This window comes from Tursiops truncatus, chromosome 13 (genome assembly GCF_011762595.2).
Source record: "Tursiops truncatus isolate mTurTru1 chromosome 13, mTurTru1.mat.Y, whole genome shotgun sequence".
In the NCBI taxonomy this organism is placed as follows: domain Eukaryota; kingdom Metazoa; phylum Chordata; class Mammalia; order Artiodactyla; family Delphinidae; genus Tursiops; species Tursiops truncatus.
Genome location: NC_047046.1, coordinates 9529246 through 9548592, shown reverse-complemented (window position 1 = coordinate 9548592; position 19347 = coordinate 9529246). Strand labels below are relative to the sequence as shown.

The 19347-nt window shown below is 48.9% G+C and overlaps 1 protein-coding gene across 12 annotated transcripts in view; it reads right to left on the bottom strand.

The window, feature by feature from the left end:
* Window positions 1-3177: 3177 nt before the first annotated feature.
* The window catches only part of ACAD10 (acyl-CoA dehydrogenase family member 10), a 49119-nt gene continuing 32949 nt past the window's right edge, over window positions 3178-19347 (bottom strand). For 4 of the 12 annotated variants that reach the window (XM_033836897.2, XM_033836901.2, XM_033836898.2 and 1 more), the window contains exons 13-21: window positions 13369-13769; window positions 9752-9892; window positions 9095-9256; window positions 8905-8995; window positions 7854-8012; window positions 6979-7151; window positions 5077-5220; window positions 4000-4077; window positions 3178-3397 (exon numbers count right to left, since the gene is read on the bottom strand). In XM_033836897.2, coding sequence (XP_033692788.1) covers window positions 3257-3397; window positions 4000-4077; window positions 5077-5220; window positions 6979-7151; window positions 7854-8012; window positions 8905-8995; window positions 9095-9256; window positions 9752-9892; window positions 13369-13769 — 1490 coding nt within the window. In that variant the 3' untranslated portion in view covers window positions 3178-3256. Of the gene's footprint in view, window positions 3398-3999; window positions 4078-4659; window positions 5221-6978; window positions 7152-7853; window positions 8013-8904; window positions 8996-9094; window positions 9257-9751; window positions 9893-13368; window positions 13770-19347 lie in introns of those variants that run through there. The other 8 variants (XM_033836902.2, XM_033836903.2, XM_033836905.2 and 5 more) reach the window with 7 other exon arrangements.

Genomic DNA, 19347 nt, shown 5'->3' with positions numbered 1-19347 from the left:
TTCCCATTCCCAAGGCAGGCTGATAGGAAGGCAGGCCCAGCCACACAGGGCTGGTGGCAAGATGTTAAGTGTGCCACAGATAAAACTGGTCAGGCACGCTCATCACCATGCCAGGCCTGTCCACGCCCAGCGGGCACCCACACCACATGCTGACCCCACTCCAGAGGAGCACGGTGCTGGGCGTCACCACACTAGCTACTGCGTCGGCCCACCAGAAATGCTAACTGTCTGCTGAAGGTGGGGAAAAGCCGGATAAGGACCAGGTTCAACTTCCTTTATCCTTTGGATTTTTTGCTCATATCTTGTTAAGGCCCTGCCCCTCATCCCCCTGCCTTTCCTCCTCTTTTTTTTCTTTAATTTTAATTTTGTGGGTGGTTCTTTTGGAGCCCTCTACAGCTTTAGGGAACTTTGAACCCGCTCTAGTCTTCCTTTATTCCTTCTTCATCCTGGTGAACTCTGGAGGGCAGAAGGAGCTTTTAGAAACTCAAATCAAAGCATATCGCGCTGCGACCTAAACTCACCGTTTTGTCACATTTAGAACCAACACCAAACTCCTCACCAAGGCCCCTGAGGCCTAATATGATCCACCACCTCCTACTCTCTCTGCTCTGTACCCAGACATACTGGGCTGCCCCACAGGGCCTCTGCATCTGCTGCTCCTTCTTCTGAAGCACCCTTGCCCATTCTCGTCGTGCAGGTCTGGCTCAAATGCCTCTTCTGGCACAAGTCCTCCCTCCTGAGCCCCCAGCTCCGCACCCCCAGCAGTGCCTATCACATCACCCACCACAGCACTCACCACAGCACCCTCGTCACTCATCAGTCACCCAGCACAGCACCCACATCACTCATGAGTCACCCAGCACAGCATCCTCATCAATCACCCAGCACAGCACCCTCTTCACTCATCAATCATCCACCACAGCACCCTCGTCACTCATCAATCACCCAGCACAGCACCCTTGTCACTCATCAATCACCCAGCACAGCACCCTTGTCACTCATCACCCATCCCAACACCAATGTCATTCATCAGTCACCCAGCATAGTACCCACGTCACTCATCACCCAGCACAGCACCCACGTCACTCATCAGTCACCCACCACAGCCCCCTCGTCACTCAGCAGTCACCCAGCACAGCCCCCTTGTCACCCAGCAGTCGCCCAGCACAGCACCCTCGTCACTCATCAATCACCCAGCACAGCACCCTCATCACTCATCAGTTACCCAGCACAGCACCCATGTCACTCATCAGTCACCCAGCACAGCACCCACGTCACTCATCAGTCACCCAGCACAGCCCCCTCGTCACTCTTCAGTCACCCAGCACAGCACCCTCGTCACTCATCAGTCAGCCACCACAGCCCCCTCGTCACTCAGCAGTCACCCAGCACAGCACCCTCGTCACTCATCAGTCAGCCACCACAGCACCCTCGTCACTCATCAGTCACCCTCCACAGTCCCCTTGTCACTCATCAGTCACCCACCACAGCACCCACGTTACTCACCAATCACCCAGCACAGCACCCAAGTCACTCACCACGGTCTCAGACACTCACCACCATCCCCCACTTGAGATGTGGGCCCCTTTATAATGGCAACTTGACCTGTTTTTTTGCACATTCCCCAAGGCCGAGACCAGTGCCTGGCCCAGAATTCGGGTGCAGTTGACAGTGGGGAGTGGAATTATTTCACCGAATGGGAGACCCTGGATGAGGGGCTGCTGGAGGCCACATCTCTATGACTCGCATCCTTCAGGCAGTGTCCACTCTGCCGCCCCAGGGCCTCCCCACTTTGCAGCACAGTATCTGAGGGAGACGTGGGGTTGCTCCACTGCATGGCTTCTATTTTCATCCCTGCCGCTGCACTACTTAACAAGCAAGGTTGACAAAGCTGAGGGCCACGTGATACAGCAGGTCACCAGCCGAGCACTTCCTTTTTCAAACCTCCTCCTTCCTAAGGCTTGAAACAAGTCAGGATGCTAGAACCCTGCCCGAGTTTGCAAAAAGTTGTTTGCCCGTGTAGTTGGTGTGACAGCAATTCACTGGGGGGGTCTGAATTTAATGGGCGCTCTCTCCATTAAAGCAGTCCCCTCAAGGGGGTCAAGTCTGCAGTGCAGCAGACGCTGGGACGACGGTCCCTGCCCATCTGGTCTGACCTGAAATGGGCAGCTGACAGCCACATCATCCCAGATCATGACATTAGCAGTCCAGGTCCTAACAGCCAGTGGCTTATCTCTGACTGCCACCTGGGCTCATGGGACACCCATTCCTTGAAGAGCTCAGACCTCAAGTGAGTATGTCCACCTTTCTCTGCAGGGAGAGTACTGCCCTCTGAATTGTAATTGCATGTTGCCCACCACCTCCCCTCCCCGCAAACATTCTGACTATAGAGCAGAGGGAGGAGTGGGCCTCACACACCAGAAAGCCGTCGTCCTTTGCTGACCTTTACATGAGCAGCTGTGAGGTGGCTGATTCGGGACCGACCGGGGTCACCGTGTCTGTGTCCCCCATGCATTTGGGTGGGCCGATGCACTGGGCAGGATCTTGTGTAAACTCAAGTATGAGGAGGCACCTGACGTACTGAGACAGGGGAGCTAAGGTGTGAGCCTTCATTCTCCATTCTCTTTGTATGACATAGAACATTTGTGATGTCTCTGAGGTATATTTTCTTGTTCTTTCATGTTTCCAAAGTCCCTTTCCAAAATAACACCTCAGTGTTCTGTGTTTTGGACATTCAAAGGAAGAAAATCAGATGGCAGTGGCTTCATGGCTGGGGTTTCATTCCTTTTTCCCAGGAGCACTCCCGCCCTGGGTCTGTTGGCTGCAGCCATCAGCTGGGAGCGGGGGTACGGAGGCACAGAGCAGCGAGCGAGCACGGGCACCCCCCCCCCCCAGCAGGACTCCTAACGTTCGTGCAGAGTCCCACAGCCCTTATGCGCCACAGCCAGAGAGAAGGGGGCCTGGCTGCCCAGCCGGGTGCCTGGACTGAAGACCAGCTCTCCACCCTCTATCCTGAAACCCACTCAGCTCTCAGCTAATCCCCTCCCTCCTTGTCTGAAACAGGCAACTCCAGGCTTCTTACAGAAGTGTCTTCTGTGGGGACCCACCGAGGCTGAGTTCACAATAAGGATGGAAGGACAGAGCTGCCGGGCAGGGTGCAAGAATCACACATACCAGGTCTTTCAAAGCACATCATTTAAAGTTTTGGGCACCACAGGCCTGACAGGGATGATCTGGCTCCTGCAGTCCCACAGGTCTAACTGCAGCGCTTCAGCTCCATCTTGGCCACTGCCGCCCTGTGCACCTCATCAGGGCCGTCGGCAAAGCGCAGGGCTCGAGCCCTGGTGAAGAACTGAGCCAGCGGGTAGTCGCTGCTCGGCCCTGCTGCTCCGAAGGCCTGGCAGACACAGAGCGGGAGGGGAGGGAGCCCTGGGTGAGCCCTTGTCTCTGAGAGCCCCAGGAACAAGTGCCTGCTCCTAAGATCTCAGAACGGCTCATAACAGCCTCCTTCCCAAGCTTGTCCCCTGACACCTGTGTGATAACAAGGTTCTGGAAGACTTCAGGTGGGGCCGCACTTGCCATCCCAGGGATGCCAGACTCCCAGGTCTGCTCTGCTAGGTGACTTCTGCCATCGGGAAATCCCTCTGTTGGGGCCAGGGATTGAGATTTGGGAAGGAGGCATCCCTGCATGGTTAGGAGGCTGGGCCTGCTGAAAGAAGGACCTAGGTTCCCCAAATCTGAGCTCAGCTCCTTTCAAGCTGAGTGACCCTGGACAAGTCACTTCACTTCCCTCTGCTTCTGTTTCCACATATTCAAAATGAAGGTAGGAATAGAACCCCTCATAGGGTTGTTCTGAGGAGGAAAAGGAAAGTCACATGTGGTGAGTGTGCGACAAAGGGCGGCTATTAGTTTACAGAAGGTTGGGCAGCTGAAGGAGAGGGAGTTTTGCATCTGTTGTAAATGATTCAGACGAATCAGTGATCCATCATCTGTGCTCACCTGAATAGCACGATCAGTCACTCGGTAGGCCATGGGCGGGGCCCCCATTTTAATCATGGCAATATCCAAAGCTGCAGCCTGCAAGGAAGACGAGGTGTGGTTAGGAGGGCAGACCCGAGGGCTGAACACTTGGAAGGACGATCAGTTTCACAGGGAGGAGTAGAAACAATAGCTCAGAACAGAGAGCTGAGGTCCCGCTGGACCACAGGCCTTGCCTGGTGCGTGGTCCCTGCCCAGCACTGACGGGGGTGGAGGGGGCAGCGGGGTGACTAGGAAGGGCCTCGGGATGTTGTGCGGTGTGAGTGGCTGTCTGGTCAAGGAAAGACTGAGGGCGTCTTCCCAGGTGACGGGCAGCATCGCCAGCACACACACAGGGCAGGGTAGTGAGTGGCTTGTGCCTCATTCAGGGTCACGGCCAGCTCTGTTTCCAAAGGGTAAGTGGAACAAGGCCAGCCAGGACTCTGGGGAATTGAGCAGCAACGATCTGCCCTCGGTCTGGGATTTTAATCGAAGCCCCCGAGAGCCCTCATACCTGGCACTAGATTGCCAAGAAACAGGGAACTTGAGCCTGGGTCAACCCACTGCTACCGAGGCCTCTCGGCTAAGGGGTGGAGGCCCCATGGAGAGATGGAGAAGGCAGGGGTCAGCATGGCATTGTACCTGGCTGTTAGAGGCCCTCAAAAAGAGCCATTTAAAGAATGTCACACTTGAAAATAAAGCTTCTCCTCTGGCTAACTCCATGGCTTACTCTTAGTTTGCTGGATGCCCGGAAGTCCGGGTGGGGCCGTAGCTCAGGCTGGGGCCCTGGGGCCCTGTCAGGTCCACTGTCTTGAACCCAGAAGGTCACTGGGTCAGTAAGACAGAAAGTTCAGTCCTCTTTTATTGTACGTTTTCCATTTTTGAAAAGCTGCCCAAGTAGTCCCAAGGAGAGTTGAAGCAAACTTATTTATGTCAAGGAGCCAAGTGCTTTCTCCATGGTTTGCTGAGTGGGGAGGGAAGAGTCAGCATCTAGAGATTCCCGGGCCTGCGTCCCTCACTGCGACCTCAGGACCTCTGTGAGGCCCCTCGGCCCTCTACCTTACTTCCCGCCACGTCCATGACATGGGCAGCTTTCAGCACCAGCAGCTGGGCCTGCTCGATCTCCACTTGGGACTGGGCAATGTCTGCCAGGACCGTGCCCTGCTCTACCAGGGGCTTCCTGAAGGCCATGCGGGACTTCGCCTGTGGACACAGGAGACAGGATGGGAGGCACGGGGCTGTGCCCTGCAGAAGAGGTGGGTGGAAGCACACAGGAGTGGGCTGGAGGGGAAGGGGGGCAGAAGCGGGACTGTGCAGTTCAGGTGCCACTTTGCCAGCTCTCCAGCCACTGGAAACTCCCAGGGAGAAAAGCCAGAAGCAGACAACGTTCGTGGGCACCGTGGAGCTAGTCAACGTGGTGGCTGCACAGATTACCTCCAGGAACCCCTTTACTCCATCCATTCCGCTCCTTCTGGGCAGGCTCGGCTGCCAGGCAGGGACAGTGCTTGATCTGAGCTGCCTCTGGCCCAGGGCTACTCTGGGAACTAGGCAGTGACTGTGGGCACCTCACACAGGCAGGGGAGGGCGCCCTCTGCTGACAGCAGGGCCTGCTTCATGTCCTGGGGTGTCCTCAGGAGCAAAGTCTGGGTGCCAGACCCCCCCTCAGGCAACTGTTATTGCAGTGGGGATTCTACAGTCTTTGAAAGTTACAAGCAATCAGAAAAACTTATAAGGTACCTATCCCCCACCCCCCCCCTTTTTTTTTAACTAAAAACAGTTAATGACACAAATAATATTACTCATGGCAGAAAATGTATCCATTTTCAGACACACAAAAAAAAGAAAAAACATAAACACCTGGTATTCCATCATCTAGTCACACTTAATATTTGGTGGATACCTTTTTGTATGCATAAACATACATATGCAGTTTTTACAAAAATATGGAGTCATACTCTTTATAATGCTTTGTAGCCTGCCTTTTTTTTTTTTCATTAAGAGTATCTCTCTATATATCAAGAAATAGATTTCTACAGCATCATTTTGGAATTTCACTGCATGCCCATAACCAGGATTATCTGACCAGGCCCCAGCTGTTAGCCTTATAGGTTGTTTCCAACGTATTATAGTCATGGCTGTGGTGAACCTCCTAGTATTAAATCTAATTACTCTCTTGAGACCAAGTCCTATGAGTGGAATGGCCACGTCAATACTATGGTACCTTCTAAGACTTCTGACACGTACAGTCAAACTGCTCTGCAGGATGGGACTGGAGACTATACCTGAGCTCTTAAGAAAGGAGCATTTTCTTTAAAAAAAAAAAAAAAAAAAACCCAAAACCCAAAAAACTAGTCAGTCTCAACTAAAAAGCTTGAATCTCAGGTTTGCTCAGTAATCTGTGCACACCGGACCATCTCTGTTCTTTGGACAGTGTTTTGTGAGATATTTTGGAGGCTTGGGTTTGCTTCATCTTTGTGAAATTGATATCACCAATCTGAATTACCACTGCCAGCAACAGCTTTCTTTTGTGTGGGCTTGCAACCCTTGAGGGGGTCAAAGAAGAATAAAGTTTTGGATGTGCTTGGGGAGGAGGATGGCGCAAGGCTGAACGCTAGAACCCTAGGTTCTCCCTGGTATCGGATTTTTAAAGATGACCTGGTAGCAGGAATGGTCATCAGTAGACCATGACCCTGTGGACCTTGGAACCTTGCCCACTGCTGCTACAGAGCCTGGCCTTTTCCTTCTGGTCACCTCGACAGAGTGAGGCCCATTCTGCTCTGAATTTGAAACTTTAGCAAAGTAGCAGATGCAAAGCAAAGACAGGGACACAGCTTCTTGTAAAGAATATCACCTTGCTTCACCTGCTAAGTCTGCTCTCAGAAAACAGTTAGGATTTGAAGTTTGATAGGAAAACAGATGGGTCGTTCTGGTACAGAGACAGTCGCAAAGGGAAGTACTCACTCGGGCCTTCGTGAGCGCCAGCGCTCTCTCGGAGTACCCGATCAGCCACATGCAGTGATGGATCCTGCCAGGACCCAGTCGGCCCTGGGCGATCTCGAAGCCCCTGCCAGGGCCCAGGACCATGTTCTCCTTGGGCACGCACACCTGCTCAAACAGGACTTCGCCGTGGCCACCTGAAAGACCCAAAGGGTACCCCCGAGCCATCTGCCTAACTTGTTTTCCTCAGATGTGTTTATCTCATCTGCTGGCAATGAGTTTATCTCATCTCCTGCCCTTTTGTAGCCTTCTAACTGGAACGTGGTTGAACATGTTGAACAGGGAGGGAAGGAAGGAGTCTATTAAAGATGGGAAATAAATCACTGATTTATAATATCAAATGAATAGTCTGGCATTCCTTTTATAAAACATGACTCTAACTGAAGCTGAATCTCCTTAGCGGTATGTGACTCTAACAATGTAGTGATCCTACAGAAACACCCAAGGCAGAACGTGAACATCATCAGCAGAGGGAAAGAGCCCCTGTGAGAGGACTTCCAGGCCTGGAGGTCGGCTGTCCACCCTGGGGTCTAGAAGAGAAGGTCTGGAGGGCACTTCCTGCCTCCTGCTCTGTCCTCTGTGGCCTCCTTACCTCACAGAGTCTGGCTTATCTTCTAAGGATGGAAGAGAAAAAAAATAAAGGGATAAATGCCTGTCTGAAATTTGCCTGCATGGTTGATACTCATGGATGGAATTGAAATGCAGGAGCACATGGCCTTCCAAATGTCATCATACCCTTACAGGTGTTACTTCCTGCAGTGGAAGTGCTGCCCAAAGCCTTCTCCTCAGGCCCAGACCCAGACCCACACAGAGAGGCGAGCTGCTCCTGGGGGGCCAACCTGGTGCGTCCTCCAGCCCATATACCGTCAGAGGCCGGATGATTTTTATCCCCGGGGTATCCATGGGAACCGAGAGCATGGACTGCTGCTGGTGGCGTGGGGCATGTGGGTCTGTTTTTCCCATAAACACGCAGAGTTGGCAGCGAGGATCCAGGATGCCTGCCAGGAAAAGAGAGAGACCCCATCATCTGGCGCGAGGGCCATCAGATTTCCTTACACACGCAGTCCTGGCCCAGGGAAGCTGAAGCCAGTGAAGAGAGAGGGCCCTTTAAGACTTCACATGATCAGATGAGGACGTGCAGGCCCTTGACCAGCAGTAAAAGCAATTGGTTTCTGTCCCAGTGAGGAAGGAATCCAACATCCTAAGAGCGGTTTTTTTTTTAAAGCACCAAGTCAAGTTGAAAATACAGTTTGGAGACAAGAAGCTGAAAACTGCTACTTTATTACTGGCAGCCTGTTCTGCTTTGTTCCCACAGGCAGTGGAAACATGATGGCTTTGGACACAGGCTTCAGAATCAGGCCAGCCTTCCCTACTTGCTAGTGGGGGGCAAGTACCTTAGGCAAGTGACTCAAGTCACTTCTCCGTCCTAGTTTCCTTCTCTGTAACATGGGGATAATAACACGGACCTTCCGGGGAGGGGTGCGGACTCAGCACGTATGGAGAGCCCTGCAGAGTTAACGCCTGGTGAACAACAGGATTATGACCAGCCCTTCTGCTGAGGCACACCTGACCTCACAGCACGGAGAAGCCACCAAGGAAGTGACCTCCTGCCTTTCCAAAGGGAGATGCCCACAGCAGAACCAAGAGAGGGGAGTGAAGCAGAGGTTCCTGGAACTGTCACGTGGGGTCACCTGGTAACCCACGTAGAACCTCTGGTTCCCCCAGGGTTTGCTGCCTTTTCTGAGAACAGACACAGAATCTCCTTTGCATCAAATGGAAATGAAGCTAGTCCCTCCCACAGTTTCTCAGACAACAGCCAGGCAGAGAAGACATGCTTATCAATGCAGACCCACATAAGTGTGATTGAAAAATGAATTTCAGGCCAAATACCTGAGATCCACCACTTGTGACCATTTATGACATAGAAGCCATCCTCCTCTTGGATGGAAGACTCAATGTTGGTGGCATCTGAGGAGGCAACCTGAACGACAGCACATTCTGATTACAGCTGGTCCTGCAGTCCCTGATGGCAGAGTGCAGATGGGCTCGGGCGAGGGTCTGGCCTGATGAGAAGGGGTACCTGTGGGTGACCCAAGCAAGGTACCTGGGGCTCGGTCATAGCAAAACAGTAGCGGGCCTTTCCCTCCAGCAACGGAATCAGCCAGCGGGCCTTCTGCTCCTCGGTGCCGTATCGCACCAGAAGCTCCACGTTCCCTGTGTCTGGAGCAGAACAGTTAAAGATCTGGAAAGGAGAAAAAGCAGAAGGGTGACTCCCACATCCATATGCAAAACTTCAAACACCCCAGAAGCATGGACCCGGGCTCCTTCCAAGTCACAGGCCCTCTGACACCCTCGTGAAAGTCCTTCCTCTCCCCAAGGAAATGCAAAGACCCACGACATTCTGAATATAGTAGCTCAGAGCCCCTGAAGCTCAACCACGGAGCTCCTTGGGGGAGAGAAAGGAGACTGGAGCTGGTGGGCTGGGGCCCATGGAAGCCAGCCAGGCCGTGCTCACCTGGGCCCTAACTTCCCGGGTAGATGCCCACCCCAAGCTGCTTTCTTGCTGTGGCTCCAGCCACCTGCTCACAGTGTCCTCCCCCATAAGAAGTCTGAGTTTGCATCAGTGCTCCTGGGTCCAGTACAGCTGCAGGGAACCCCATCGGCCCAGGAGGGTGGCTGAACTCGTGTGGAAGACGAGGATTTCCTCCCACACTGAGAAGGACATTAAAGAAGGTACCTCAGGAGCATACAGAGATGTGCCCATGACCTCACACAAATGTGCGTACTCTACGTTGGTCAGCCCTGCTCCGTATTTTTTCTCGGGATCAGTCTCCACCGGTAGAAAAACGTTCCAAAGTCCTTCGGCCTTGGCTTTCTCCTATCACAGGAAAAAGAAGTCAGGGATCCACAGACGGTGATTTCATTTTATTTTGTCCCGCGGAAAATAACGAGGCCAGTCCAAACCATCGGGCTGGATACAAACCCTGCAGATCTGTGGGAGGAGAATATGAGGGTGCCTGGAGACAGCCCAGTCCTAACAGTGACCGTGGCAATCAGTTCACTTCCCTGGTACCCGCATCCCAGGCGCCCTACGTACACCACCTCCATCACTGTTAGCATCACTACTGTCGCCACGACGCAGCTTAGAACTCACTCCATGAGCACAAGAGAGTGAAGGGTCCTTTAGTGAGCCTGCGGGGAACCAGCCTAGGACAGTTGGCGGCAGCCTCAGCTGCTTTGATGAGGTGCCTAAGGACATCCCCTGATCCAGCTTCCTTTATGAGGCACAACTTTGTTCCTGGGAAAGTAACTCTGGGTTTCTGAACGTAGCTCCCAACATGGAAACTAGGAAGTCTAGCTTGGGGGTCGGGAGCCCAGGCCCTGAGTCACACTGCTTGGTTGAGACCCTGCCCCACCACAGCTGCTGGGAGACCTTGGGCAAGATACTGGAGAGCTCCACGTGGCAGTTTCCTCACCCGTGAAACGGGATGTCACCACCCTCGCTATCAGTCACGGCTACTGAGTGAGCAGTAGGAGTGGATGGTGACTAACTGATGGGAAAAAGGAACCGCATGGGAAGGTTATCAGGAGCTCAGATTAGAGGAGGCTCAGAAATGGACAGTAGCCCAGGCAGCACAGCTTAGGACAGACACTCTGCACTCCTGCTGTGCAATGAGTGAGGCCAGCTGTTTTCTCTCTTGAAAACACCATTTACTCTTTCAGTTGCAGGAAGGGCCAGCCGGCTGGCCTAGCTGGCTCAACATGCCCACTTCCTGGCCGGCGGGGTTGGGTTGGCATCTGGACTGACAGCTCTGCCAGACTGTGTCCAAAGGTGGGGAGGGAGGCCCCCAAATGAAACTGGGGTGCTGCTACCCAAAGAAAGGGGAAGAGTCTCTAGGCAGCCAACCAGTGCCCACAACACCCACCTCACTAGGTGGCTGGGGAGATGAAATGAGGTAACACACATAATATAAAGTGCTGGACTCAGAAGCTGGGGGCTGTACTGAATATTAGTGATGATGGATAGTCTTCGCACTGGGAGGTGACCAGCTGGCTGACTTTTCCATTACATTGGACCTGGGCTCTAGGACATGTACTTCTAGAATCAGCACATACACTCATTGCTGTGTTAAGCTAATTAGCTCAGAGTGCAGCAACCAAGGAGAAAAGAAGGACAGATTAACTGGAACAAATGAATCAGGAAGGGAAGGGAAAAGTAGGAAGGGAAGCAAGGGAGTTCTGAGAGGAGGAAGAATAAGGGAATAAATATAATCATCTCCTTGTGGGAGGGGAAAAACCCACAGATTTGGGCCCAGAAGATCTGGATTGAGTCCAGGTGCTATTATTTCTAGCTGTGTCCCTGGACAAATTCAATTCCTTATCTTTAAATTGAGGTTCTTAATGCTTACCTCACAGGATTTGTGAGGTGCTGTGTAAAAGTCAAATACTTCTCATTTATGGGTAGTAATGACACTTTGGATAAAAGCCACGAGACATAATTTCACCACACTCCCCCAAAATCTTAGTTGTCCTTATGATTCGCATTTAGGTACGACCACAAGTAGAATGTACCCTAATCTAGGTTTTTCCTATGCATTCATTTTAGAGACTAGAGATGTTTGCGACATGAGCGTCTGCTTTTCCGATGCTTCTGTGCACTCCATAGGTACATCATACAGGCGAGGATTAAGTGTGCAGGCCAGTAGGTGGGGGATAGGGCATTTCACGCAGTAACAATGGGAGCACAGATCGGTAAGCACCTTTCTGATGAAAATTTGGCAATATTTATTGAAACTCAAAATGGCCTCATTCTTAGACCAGTATTTTTACTTCAAATAAATGATGCTGTAGAAACAGTAAATGGACACAGAAGCATGTAAGAGCATTCAATGTACCTTCCTTGCACAGGATCCAAACCACTTTCTTTTTTTTTTTTTTTTTAAGATTTTTTTGATGTGGACCATTCTTAAAGTCTTTATTGAATTTGTTACAATATTGCTTCTGGTGTTTTCTTTATGTTTTGGTTTTTGGTCAGGAGGCATGTTGGATCCTAGCTCCCCGACCAGGGATCGAACTCACACCCCCTGCATTGGAAGGCAAAGTCTTAACCACTGGACCGCCAGGGAAGTCCCCCAACACCTTCTTATTCTGGGGTGCTCTCTCACTGTATAAATTTCGGTGGCATCAAGGCATGAGCATGGGACCTACACCCGACTGGCTGAAAATTCCCACCTCAATCCTGGAGTCCTGAGGAAGCATCCAGCAGAGACCTCCCGGTTGCTGCCCTAGTGACAGCCTTGGCCACGCTCCCTGCAGCCAGCCTTCCCTTGGCTTCTACTGTCTCCTTCAGGTGGCTCTTCAGCCTCCCTGTCCATGTTAGCAGCTACCTGCTAACTCTGCTGCTTAAGTGACCCAGAGTGACCTAGACTGAGATCCCCACAGTGTCCTTCAGCCAGGGGCAGGGTAGACAAATTATGGTGCACCTGCAGTGCGGTCCTCTCGGGGGTCCATCTCCAGGAGCTGATGTGGGAAGGTGATACATCATCAAATAACATAAGCAAGTCGGAGATTCAAATGTATAAAACAATTTCATTACAATAGGAATAATAATAATATATATTAATATGTTATAGGAGAACAGAGCTGGGAGGCTAATAAACCAAATTGTTGACATTGATTAGCTCAGAGGGCAGGGAATTCTAGAGAACTCTTTCTATGTCATGAACTCTTTCTACTCTTGCCATGTTTGAGCTCTGGTTACTTTGCGATAGGTTTGTAACTAGGAAAAAAGAGATAACGCTATTTCTTTTTAAAGTAGGTGATGGTTGCATCACAGGCAGAATATGTGCTCCTGAAGACCTCAAATAACTTAAGAACTAACGCAAGCCAAGACTAATCCTGAAAAAGAACAGCAGGTATTTCCGTTATCAGCTAAAGTGGTGTCACTGTGTGTCAAGAGCATAAACACAGTTTATACTGGCCCTTTAACTTTGATGTTAGGGACTCTTTAAAGAGAGCCTTATTTAATTGATGCAATTTATATCATTTTGTTTCAAATTTACGAGATTCAGATATGCATAAAATGAGCCCACCTGCCTCAGAGTTATAAACCACAGACACGGCATTCCTCTGCCTGGCTGAGTATGAGGCCGAGACGCGGTCACACAGAAAGAGAAATGAAGTGAAACTGAGTGATCTACAGCTGGCTCTTTCTAATGATGGTGGAAAGCAGAGATCATTCAACTCGGCCCCCCCATCTCTTCACTGACTGGGAGGGAACAGATGTGGCCGGCGTACGAGCTGAGGTTGGGCCTTGCTAACGAGGTCTCCCCACATCTCGAAACGCTGCTTTACCTTGAGATCTTCGAGCAGTGGGGAAGGGGTCCACTTCTCGGCTGAGGTCTGGTGAGGCTGCAGCTCTGGCTCAGCGGGGTACACGTGCGGCTCCATAACCTGCTTCAGCCATTGATACAGCTCCCTGACTGGTGGGGAAAGGCCTTCTGGAGAGAAGACCAGAGCTCCCTTTGAGATATGAGCTGGGGAAGAGGCTGTCGAGGTGACATAACTCCTCATGCCTGGGGTCCTCGGCAGGGACTGTGGCCTGGCCCGTGTGTGTTGGGACCTTGTTAACGGTTTGGTGGCTGGCATCTCCTTGAAAACCCGGAACCCTTCTTTGACTGCAAAATCCCACGCCAGGTTAGACGTAAATTCAGTCAGCTTTCCAGTTTGTTCCCCAGTAGCCGAGCTTGCATGCCCTAAGCAGAGGCAAAGAAAACCAGTGAGTACCCCCCAAATAACCCTTAATAGTGATGCTAACATGTGACAGTATTGTTCCATCAGCCGCTACTACCACTTGCGGAGCACTTGACCTGCACCAGACTCAGCGCTAAGTGCTTGACATGCATTATTATAGCTAATTGAATTCCTGGAGCTACACAACTGTTTTAATCCCCACTTTACAGACAAGGATCCAGGTTTTAAGGAGGAGACATGCCCAAGCTTACATCAGTGGGCTGGGAGCAGAAGTTGGACTCAGTTGGCCTGCTCCCTGCTCTTTATCTCTTCTTTTCCTACAGAAGCGAAATTAAATTGGGAATTCCCCAAATCACTTCTGCTGTCACCTTGGGCTATAGGAAGCCATGAAATTCATAATAATAGTCACAGGGGACTGGATTAATGGCTAGTTCCTGGGCACCATTTTGTCTAGATCAACACTGTCATCAGCATCACAGAAGTCACTCTACTCATGCTCTGTTTTTTTCTTTGCTTAATACACATATCAAGACTTTTTTAAGAAAAGATTTTTGAAAAAATTTAAATTAAGATGTAGCGTACATACATCCTCTTTAGAAAGTGTACAGTTCCGTGAGCTTAGCCAGGCAACCACTGCCACCATCAAGGTCAGTACACATATTCCTATCATCCCCAAACTTCCATGGGGTCCCTCTGTAGTCAGACCTTTCCCCTTGCCCCTGGGGAACAACACTGATCTATGTTCCTGTAGTTTGTCTTTTCCAGAACGTCACACAAATACATATGTCATATTCTTTTCAGTGTGGCTTCTTTCACTCAGTATATCTGGGATCCATCCATGTGTCTCCTTAGGCAATGTGAACATTGCCTTTTTATAGTGGGATTTTTCAGTCAGCTCACCTGGATTGTTTTTAGCATTTCCATGTTCTAAAGAGACTGTTTTCCTCATTTGCTTTGTATCAATAAATGGATCTTTGCCGAGGCCTATTTTACTTCTGGCTCCTGCCAATGGTCAAGGGCTAGTCCTCAAAAGAACCATTCTCATGCAGCTTTGGTTTTAAAGATATTATGCTATTCCTTACAAGTTGGGAACCAGATCCATCTGCTACACAGCAGAGAATGCAGCCCCCCGGACTTCAGCAAGTCTTTGCTTGGCACCTTCTGGGTACTGGCTATGGACCCAGGCCCTGGGGGACCAGTTGGGAATCAGGTAACCCCCTTCCCTGAGTCACAGACTTACAGCGAGGGCCACTGAGCATGAGTGGGCTAGGCTACATTTTCCCCTCCTAACTCAGACTGTACAGGTCTCATCGAAGGGAAAGATATCCCCTCCTTAACATTCATTGTTATTCATAATGATTTTTTTCTATTGTTTTGTTTCCATTTCATTTATTTCTGCTCTCATCTTTATGATTTCTTTCCTTCTACTAACTTTGGGTTTTGTTTGTTCTTCTTTCTCTAGTTCCTTTAGGTGTAAGATTAGATTATTTGACATTTTTCTTGTTTCTTGAGGTAGGATTTTATTGCTATAAAATTCCCTCTTAGAACTGCTTTTGCTGCATCCCACAGGATTTGGATTGTCATCTTTTCATTGTCATTTGTCTCTACGTATTTTTTTATTTCCCCTTTGATTTCTTCAGTGATCTCTTGGTTATTTAGTAACATACTGTTCAGCCTCCATGTGTTTGTGTTTTCTACGTTCTTCCCCCTGTAATTGATTTTTAATCTCATAGCATTGTAGTCAGAAAAGGTGCTTGATATGATTTCAATTTTCTTAAATTTACCAAGGCTTGATTTGTGACCCAAGATGTGATCTATCCTGGAGAATGTTCCGTGTGCACTTGAGAAGAAAGTGTATTCTGCCACTTTTAGGTGGAATGTTCTATAAATATCAATTAAATCTATCTGGTCTTTGTGTCATTTAAAGCTTGTGTTTCCTTATTAATTTTCTGTCTGGATGATCTGTCCACTGGTGTAAGTGAGGTGTTAAAGTCCCCCACTATTATTGTGTTACTGTCCATTTCCTCTTTTATAGCTGTTAGCATTTGCCTTATGAATTAAGGTGCTCCTATGTTGGGTGCATATGTATTTATAATTGTTATATCTTCTTGGATTGATCCCTTGATCATTATGTAGTGTCCTTCCTTGTCTCTTGTAACATTCTTTATTTTAAAGTCTATTTTGTCTGATATGAGTATCGCTACTCCAGCTTTCTTTTCATTTCCATTTGCATGGAATATCTTTTTCCATTCCCTCACTTTCAGTCTGTATGTGTCCCTAGGTCTGAAGTGGGTCTCTTATAGACAGCATAGATATTGGTCTTGTTTTTCTATCCATTCAGTGAGCCTGTGTCTTTTAGTTGGAGCATTTAATCCATTCACATTTAAGGTAATTATCGATATGTATGTTCCTGTTACCATTCTCTTAATTGTTTTGGGTTTGTTTTTGTAGGTCCTTTTCTTCTCTTATGTTTCCCACTTAGAGAAGTTCCTTTAGCATTTGTTGTAGAGCTGGTTTGGTGGTGCTGAATTCTCTTAGCTTTTGCTTGTCTGTAAAGCTTTTGATTTCTCCATCGAATCTGAATGAGATCCTTGCCAGGTAGAGTAACCTTGGTTGTAGGTTCTTCCCTTTCATCACTTTAAATATATTGTGTCACTCCCTTCTGGCTTGTAGAGTTTCTGCTGAGAAATCAATGGTTAACCTAATGGGAGTTCCCTTGTATGTTATTTGTCATTTTTCTCTTGTTGCTTTCAATAATTTTTCTTTGTCTTTAATTTTTGTCAATTTGATTACTATGTGTCTTGGTGTGTTTCTCCTTGGGTTTATCCTGCCTGGGACTCTCTGTGCTTCCTGGACTTGGTGGCTATTTCCTTTCCCATGTTAGGAAGGTTTTGACTATAATCTCTTCAAATATTTTCTAGGGTCCTTTCTCCCTCTCTTCTCCTTCTGGGACCCCTATAATGTGAATGTTGGTGTTTAATGTTGTTCCAGAGGTCTCTTAGGCTGCCTTCATTTCTTTGCATTCTTTTTTCTTTATTCTGTTCCATGACAGTGAATTCCACCATTCCATCTTCCAGATCACTTATCTGTTCTTCTGCCTCAGTTATTCTGCTATTGATCCCTTCTAGTGTATTTTTCATTTCAGTTATTGTGTTGTTCATCTCTGTTTGTTTGTTCTTTAATTCTTCTGGGTCTTTGTTGAACATTTCTCACATCTTCTTGCTCTTTGCCTCCATTCTTTTTCCAAGGTCCTGTATCATCTTCACTATCATTATTCTGAATTCTTTTTCTGGAAGGTTGCCTATCTCCACTTCATTTAGTTGTTTTTCTGGGGTTTTATCTTATTCCTTCACCTGGTACATAGTCCTCTGCCTTTTCACTTTGTCTATTTTTCTGTGAATGTGGTTTTCGTTCCACAGGCTGCAGAATTATAGTTCTTGCTTCTGCTGTCTGCCCTCTGGTGGATGAGGCTATCTAAGAGGCTTGTGCCAGCTTCCTGATGGGAGAGAGTGGTGGTGGGTAGAGCTGGGTGTTGCTCTAGTGGGCAGAGCTCAGTAAAACTTTAATCCTGTTGTCTGCTGATGGGTGGGGCTGAGTTCCTTCCCTGTTGGTTGTTTGGCCTGAGGTGACCCAGCACTGGCGCCTACAGGCACTTTGGTGGGGCTAAGGGTGGACTCGGGGAGGGCTCAGCCAAGGAGTATTTCCCAGAACTTCTGCTGCCAGTGTCCTTGTCCCCATGGTGAGCCACAGCCGCCCCCCGCCTCTGCAGGGGACCCTCCAACCCTAGCAGGTAGATCTGGTTCAGTCTCCTATGGGGTCACTGCTCCTTCCCCTGGGTCCTGAGGCGCACACTACTTTGTGTGTGCCCTCCAAGAGTGCAGTCTCTGTTTCCCTCAGTCCTGTTGAAGTCCTGCAATCAAATCCCGCTAGCCTTCAAAGTCTGACTCTCTGGGAATTCCTCCTTCCGTTGCCAGACCCCCAGGTTGGGAAGCCTGACGTGGGGCTCAGAACCTTCACTCCAGTGGGTGGACTTCTGTGGTATAAATGTTCTCCGGTTTGTGAGTCACCCACCCAGCAGTTATGGGATTTGATTTTTTTGTGATTGCACCCCTCCTACCATCTCACTTCAGCTTCTCCTTTGTCTTTGGATGTGGGGTATCTTTTTTGGTGAGTTCCAATGTCTTCCAATCGATGATTGTTCAGCAGTTAGTTGTGATTTCGGTGCTCTCACAAGAGGGAGTGAGCGCGCGTCCTTCTCCGCCACCTTGAACCAATCCTCGATTTTTTTTTCTAACAGAGGGTACAAAGTGTTTCCTTAATTTTCATTTCCTTAGTAGGATCTTGCTCTCAGAGTACTGCTTTGTCTCTTTGAAGGTCACTTGTATGAGCTTGGGTTGATTTAAAACTATCACTTCCGATATATTTTCCCAAATGTAATCCCAGCAGAAAAGACCACATCCATGACTGACGTCTTCCTAAATTGCAGCCACCAGCACTTTTTCCTTTCTAGAATTTCAGCAGCCATCTACAAGAAACCTAAACTTCAGTAACCACTTCTTAATGAAGGAAAGTGATACTTGGGGTCAGCTGGTACAGACAGTAAATCAGCCCCCAGGCTCTGGTCACTGTTGTCCCTCTGCCAACCTAAGGATGAGCCCAAATCTCCTGTGATGACATCACAGAGAGAATGCCTTTGAAACACATTGTTCTTCTCCAAAACCCCCTTTCCCAGGGTGATACCAAGTATCTCAACTGTTTAAAAAAAAAAAAAAGACTTCAACAGCTAATTAAGAAGACAAATGCGCAGAAATAATACTTGTGTTCAGAGAGTTGAGTTTTTTGTTTCCCTAATCAAATGATTTTATCCTATTCTTTAAAAAAACTGACTTCACTGTTTTTACGTAAGAAAACTAAGGCACTTCCTCAGAATGTCTGCTGGCTTTCCAGGTAGGAGGGAAGGGAGAGCACAACCAAGATCAGAGGAACAGGCCCGAAAGGACAGCACATCTGTTTTTCCATGTGGTGGCAAACACTGGCGTGTTTTGCCTCTGAGGCCAAGACAAGCTTGAGGCCAAGCCAGCGGCTCACAGGATCTTGGAAACTGTCAAAGGGCTTCCTGATAGGCAACTTGAGGACAACCTGGCGAAGCTTATTGGTGTAGAGATTCTAGAATGAATAATTCTGTTTTAAAAACTGAGAATATAATTGACATAATGGGCAAAATCTATCCAGCTATCCCCAGTCACTGGAGCAGAACCCAGTGAGAACTTGGCTGCCCACTAGAAAATGCCCACAGGCAATCAGGCCTACACATCACTGTTTGGACTTAGCAGCCATTCTGTTTAATTAAATGTTTCTGGTTACCTTTCACTGTAAAACCAAAACAAAAATTGGGAAATACTGGCTTAGAGCTGAGACTCTCCAAAAGAAGAGAAAATACCATTTCCAGGGATTACTGCTTGAGGTCACGGAGGGTTAAACTAGAAATTCTCTGGATGCTGATCCTTCTCTGGAAAAATCACAACCTTCTATTGCCACTAACACCTGGCACAGTACCTGGCCTAGGAGAGGCTCTTGTGA